The 6,421-nt window shown below is 36.2% G+C and overlaps 1 protein-coding gene across 1 annotated transcript; it reads left to right on the forward strand.

The window, feature by feature from the left end:
• Nucleotides 1–465: 465 nt before the first annotated feature.
• On the forward strand, nucleotides 466–4,218 carry LOC102779052 (uncharacterized). The gene is made up of 6 exons (XM_087841874.1): nucleotides 466–665; nucleotides 1,323–1,424; nucleotides 1,504–1,941; nucleotides 2,827–2,963; nucleotides 3,109–3,209; nucleotides 3,364–4,218. Exons 1-6 carry the CDS (start codon nucleotides 521–523, stop codon nucleotides 3,503–3,505), a joined length of 1,065 nt encoding a protein of 354 aa, XP_087698000.1. The 5' UTR covers nucleotides 466–520; the 3' UTR covers nucleotides 3,506–4,218.
• Nucleotides 4,219–6,421: the final 2,203 nt, after the last annotated feature.

A 6,421-nucleotide genomic window follows, 5' to 3' on the forward strand; every position in this document is an offset into this window, starting at 1 on the left:
AGTGGCTCCAGCAGATCCCAGGAACAACATGTCCAGAAGAGCGCAGTCCTAGGAACAGCAAAGATACTGCGGGACCCTCAAGCTCCCAGACCGAGGACCCGAGCTTGAAGGATAGACCGCCAGCAGGGGCGAGCGGGAGAGGAAGTTTATATATTGACGAAAAGTGTTCTTACCGTGCCAGCATGTGTGCAAATGAACTCCCATGCAGTGGTCATTTCTACTGTTCTACTTGTACTCCAAGTATGACATACAGTAATTGGTTTCAGTTGGATTAGGGCTGTAGTGAGTGTTGTCTGTATATTCAAAGGCAAAGACAAATGCAGTCATAACCCAACAACAGTCCTGAGGTGTGCCAGGATTCAGGGAAATGAAAGCAGCATTTCATTCCTCTAGCTCTCAGTTTCCTGTTAAATAAAGAATTGCTTGTGCCAGTGGATTTTTACACAATTCACACGCTCACAAAATGCTGGTCGCCTCAGATATATAAGGACCCAACTGAGCCAGCAATACCAGTAAAATCATGGATCAAGCCTATATGGGTATGGAAGAAATATCAGGCAGCAACATAAAGTTGAGAAGGCTGGTAGAAACTTCAGAAGACAATTATATTGATGATGAAGTGAGTCAAACTGTGCAATGTGAAACGACTGGACTTGGACTCCCAGGTAATAAACAAAAACAAGTAAACATATTAGATTTAGATACTACATTGATATGTGATGATGAATTATTTTGCAGAAATAAAACAAAAAGTAAAACTAATACCGGGTAGATGTAGGGTCCGGTTTGCTGCAAAGTTACTGTAGTTTTGGATGTTTTGTTTTTAATTTTAAAGATTTATATTTTAAGGTATTTTTTTTTTTATCTGTATTTGATTGTGCTGAAATGACTAGTTGACAGGTGAATCTTGGCCCATAATTTTGATTAAATTGTAATTTTTGTTTTTAATTCAGGATAGGCTCAAACACATTCAGCGTGTGTTTATTTCAGTTCAGTTTTAATAGTTTAATAAACCAAAAAACTTTGGTTTTTATTAGTTTCAGTGTTAGTTTTAATTTACACTGTGGTCTGTGGTTGTCAGATTCTAAGTTCAAAAGAGAAAATAATACAATAAAATACTGTGCGACAATCACAGTGTTTGTGTCACAGCCATAATCACACAGAAACAAGTTTGCTTCTTTGTGGTCAGATGTTGATTTCAAGAGCAGAAGTTCACATATTACTTTGTAGAGAAAACAGTATTTTATGTTACGATAATCTATATGAGGATATAAATATTCTTCACCTTTAGCATTGTAACAAATATAAACTTCTACCTGCAGAGTCTGAATTTGTAAAGAAGAGTTGCTGCAGAGCTGCTGTGATTCTTCTGGGTCTGCTGTGTCTTTTCCTCCTGATTGGATTCATAACTGTGGTTTTTCTCTGTGAGTACAAGAAATATGTAATTAGCATGCTAAAAACCTCACAGGCAATGTTTTTATTTGATATTGGCATGTCCTACAGTCACCCAAGGCAAATCTCCTGGTGAAATGGACACAGTGTTGCTACACAGGCTTTACAACAACTTGACCAGCGAGAGAAACCAATTACTGACCAGTTACAACAAGCTGACAACCGAACGAGAACAGTTACTGACCAGTTACAACAACTTGACAACCGAACGAGAACAGTTACTGACCAGTTACAACAACTTGAAAACTGAAAAGGACCAATTGCTGACCAGTTACAACAACGTGACAATCGAACGAGAAAAGTTACTGACCAGTTACAACAACTTGAAAACTGAAAAGGACCAATTGCTGACCAGTTACAACAACTTAAAAACTGAAAAGGACCAATTGCTGACCAGTTACAACAACAAAGTTAAAGAGAGAGACCAGCTCCAGACAAGATTTGACGACATGACCAAAAATAGAGACAATCTTCAGAGAAAACTTCAAGGTAATTATTTGTTTCCATTTTATCTCGTACAGAAATGTTTGCCTCTACATTTGAAGTTAACACTCAAGTACATGACGGTGTTGTTGTTGTTTTTTTCTCATTTAATGCATTATTGAATCACAGCATTAACGATACTGGGTAAGACTTGAAAAGTGAAATTCAGTGTCCCTTCCACCATATTAACATCTGGACAGTTCCATACTATTAAAAAAGAAAGCCTCAGTAAAACCTAGAATTAAATGTAAATTAAGCTTAATGTGAATATATGAATATTTCATACGTTCTAAGTCTATTTAGATATAGTTCATACTGGCGCTTTAATCCATGTAGACAAGAAAAAAAGATTCTCTTTTATTTTTATCTTCAACTTCAACCAGTATGTCTCAGCTGTTTTTTTATTTCCATATTTAGTTGTGAAAGACACCTAACCAATGACAGAAATTTTAATACTGCAGTTTCAGTTCACAGTGTGTGTTATGTTAGAAATTACTAAAGCACCATGAAGCCTTCTAACTGAGAAGTGGACTTTGGACAAAACCTCGAGTTTCTCCTTATTTTCAGTGGTCAGTAATAGTTGCTGACTCAAGCAAAATCCTTAGATAAAATATATATTTCCCACACACTCCTTCTGAATGCACAAAAATGATGCATTTCTTCTCATGTTCTTTTAAAACACAAAACCAAAATAAAACTTTTTTATTTGATGTAAAACTAGACATATTGTGCAACAATGGGACAGTGTTTTTTTTCTTTCATATGTTAAAGCTTTGTGAATTTGTACAACTGACACTTGTGTAACAAATATGTGATGCTAATTATGAGATATTAGCCTTAAAGATAAGATCCTAACAAAGCCCAAAGTATTATTCTGTTTTTCTTAAACAGATTGCCGAGAAAACTGGGTGGCCTTAAGTGATAGTTTGTACCAAGTGTCTTCGGAGAAGAAATCCTGGGAAGAAAGCAGACAAGACTGTCTTCAAAAAGGTGCACACCTGATGATTATCAACAGCCGAGAGGAACAGGTGTGCATGTGCAAACATAAATTAATGTACTATGTTCTATGAACATACCATACGTACTATGAATAAAACACTGAATGAAATCAGAGAATGCACTGACACATCACTTTAAGTTCTGTATATTTACACTTACTTGTCTTTCAACTAGAATTTTGTGAACCAGTTCAAGAAGTATTTGTGGATTGGACTCACTGACTCAGAGACAGATGGAATATGGAAATGGGTGGATGGGACTCGCATGACCACAAGGTTGAAATAAAAATTTAATTCCTCTCTTGTCCATAAAGTCTTCTTATATCAACAAGTACAATAACAAACTTAATTAAATTCATATCTTGTTACTAAAAACAAAAGACTGACTGATCTGTTGAGTTTAACTTTTATAATTTTATCTGTATTTCAGCTACTGGAATCGTGGTGAACCAAATGGTGGCAGAACGGAAAACTGTGGAGAAATAAGATTTTACGACTCAGAAAACAGCTGGAATGATGCACCATGTTCCATTGAAAAATTCTGGATATGTGAGAAGAGAGTTTCTCCATAACTTAACATCCATGCCCAACAAATAGTGCAGAAAACAGAACCATGAGATCAACTCCTGAAATGAAGCTGAACAGAAAACAGTGGCCACTTAGGCTACGTCCACACATACACGGGTATTTTTGAAAACACAGCTTTTTCTATCCGTTTGGGCCTTTTGTCCACTGAAAACTGAGAGTTTTAAAAACTCCTGGCAGGGTGGAGATTTTCGAAAAACTCAGCTTTTGCGTTTACATGTGGATGAGCAAAATGGAGATCTAGCCACGCAACGTCAAAGGTGTGCGCCTTTTTTAACGTCAGATCTGCCGTTTTTACACGCTTACATATACACACGCAGTTGCTGCCCCTCCACTTGGAAAGACAGAGGCGTCAGAGTGAACTTTGGACGTGGCTTTTACACTCTCACAACCTAAGTGTAATATTAAGGAATAATTCCACCTCACTGTCTGTCCACACATAGGACTCATTTCTACTTCTATGCGCCATCTTTGTTTACGCTTTCCCTCTCAGGCGTCTAGACTTCTGATTGGCCAACATTTCGACACAGCATTATATCATAGAGATATTTTACAAAAATGCACGTGTGGAAGATGATTTTTTTTTTTTTAAACGAAAACGGAAAATCTCCACTTACAAAAATACCCATGTATGTGTGGACATAGTCTTAGATGGAAACAAGTTTAAAGGGTTTTTGCTTTGCTTTCTAAATCAAGAATGTCTTTTGTCACTATATCCAGGATCTTTAATCAGCCAGCGATCTGCTTTGGTGTGACTAGTCATGACAATTTTAAGACGTGTTAGATTAAAAAACTTGCTCAACAATACCATGCTCAAAAATCCTCATCTTATAGAAAAATATTCTGTTATCATAAACTTTCCATCTGTATTTACAATTTAATCATTAAAATGTTGACAATTTGGACTTGTTTTACTCCACCTGACTCATTTATTGAGGAAAGACTGAAGATTTGGGAAAAAATCCTCTCAGTGTGCTGTGCAAAAATGCAAAACCCAACCCAAGTTTTCGCTCTCATGTATTCATTTCTAATATTGTTCATCCTAGTCCTAATAAATAAAGCAGACATGATATCTCATTTAATGCAGTGGTCAAAATAGAGTATTAAACATCCCAGGAAAGGCCTTTGATAAAAAAAAACAAAAAAAACAAAAGTCCCAGTTCATGCTATTAAAGAAGAAAATTTCAGGAAAACCTCAGAATTACATGTAAACTGAGAATAATGTGAGTGAAAATATTAATTTCCCATACATGAGTTAAAACTGAAGTAGATCTGAACATCTCATCTGTTCTGTATTTCCATGTTTAGCTGGAAAACACAAAACTGAGTTCAGGAATGTTAATAAAGAGGGAAGTGGACCTTCGAGAAAAGCTCACTTCTCTCTAACTTGACCTCCAGCTTTTTCTGAATTTTCAAAACCTGTGGTTTTCAGCCACAGCGGCTATTGTACTGGATTCTTCTGTGACCTCCTGGATAGGGTTCTCTATTTGTGGGAAATGTCTCTCACCGCAGTTTGAGGGTGTCCCGAAGCCTTTGAAATTGCTTTGTAGCCCTTTTCCAGACTGACAGGGATCAATGACTTTGTTTCTCATCTGTTCTTGAGTTTCTTTAGATTGTGGCATGACACAGTTTATACTAGTACTTTAACCTGAATAGACAAGAAACAACCTTTTGAGGTTTAACTGACTTCTCAGCTACAACTGAGATAATTCATGATGTCTCAGCTTTTCTTTAATTCTATATTTAGGATAAATGCGGAAATGTTAATACAGCAGTTTCAGTTCACGGTGGGTTATGCTAGAAATGACTGATCCTTCCAAGTAATAAGTGGACAAAAGTTCACAAAAGTTATTGTAATGCAAGCTCAATTTAATTATTCGGTAAACTGCAGTTTTGTGGGGCAATCATTGTAACCAGTTTGACCGAGAAATGCAGCTCAGATTTTGGGAAGTACCCCTCATATTTCTTTAAAACTAGAAAGAGGTCATTAAACAGCAAATGTAGCGAAACTAAAGCATGATTAAAAAACTGCAAAGCTAATAAAATGTGTTGCACTCAGAGGTAGCTGTCCCAGTGAGTGGTGAGTTCATTGCACTTTTGCACCAAGAGAAAATGTCTCTCCTGTTTGTTTATTTATTTAACTCAACAATATGTCAGATATTTTTCCACTTTTACAATTGTGGCTTTACCTGAAAGCTTTTTCAGTGGGAGTGGGATAGCAAAGTGGCTTTAGCCAAATTTGCCATCCACCCTTGGCAAATTTGCACCCTGCCCATTGTGATAACCCTTTAAAGTTCACCCAAAAAGCATTTGTTCAACTTTTCTCCTTTGAGTACTGAGAAAGAAGATGACCATCCAGTGAACTAATACTTGCTCCTGTTATGCATCACAGTTATTAAAGCAGTGGAATCTGATATTGAAACTACGATATCTGCTCATGATGTTTTCCAGGAAGAAAAAATGCATGATTTTAGATTCAAAACCTGAGACTTATCGTTTTGGTTTATTAATTTACATAAAAAAATAATTAAATGTGTTCTTTTTCTGCCTTAAAAAGTGTGGGGGAGTTAAAAAATGAAAAATGCTGGATAGTTTTTGTTTCTTACAGTATGAAGGTTAAAACTGTCGTACAAACAACAAACAAATCCTCTGATTTTGAAAAGGTCCAGTGGCAACCTCAAATTTGACTACTTTTACAGGGAGCGGCACAATGCTGTTCAGGTAACTTGCCTAAAAACTTTAATTTGTCACAATTTAGCTTTTGAACCAATGAATAAGTGTAAAATAGAAAGGTATTCTAAGAGCATGTTCAAATGGTTGTCTCCTAGTTTTTCATGACAGTGACAGTAAATATCTACTGTACCACTTTATTTTTTATAAAGCCTTACTCTACTCTCAGATTT

This window comes from Neolamprologus brichardi, chromosome 6 (assembly GCF_056152115.1).
Source record: "Neolamprologus brichardi isolate AB-2024 chromosome 6, ASM5615211v1, whole genome shotgun sequence".
NCBI classification, from domain to species: domain Eukaryota; kingdom Metazoa; phylum Chordata; class Actinopteri; order Cichliformes; family Cichlidae; genus Neolamprologus; species Neolamprologus brichardi.

Bases quoted from the DNA above. Each gene is read 5' to 3' on its own strand.
- LOC102779052 (XM_087841874.1), top strand. From the start codon at position 521: ATGGATCAAGCCTATATGGGTATGGAAGAAATATCAGGCAGCAACATA. The intron at 1,425-1,503 runs GTGAGTACAAGA...CATGTCCTACAG, and splicing joins CATAACTGTGGTTTTTCTCT to TCACCCAAGGCAAATCTCCT. The intron at 3,210-3,363 runs GTTGAAATAAAA...TCTGTATTTCAG, and splicing joins GGGACTCGCATGACCACAAG to CTACTGGAATCGTGGTGAAC.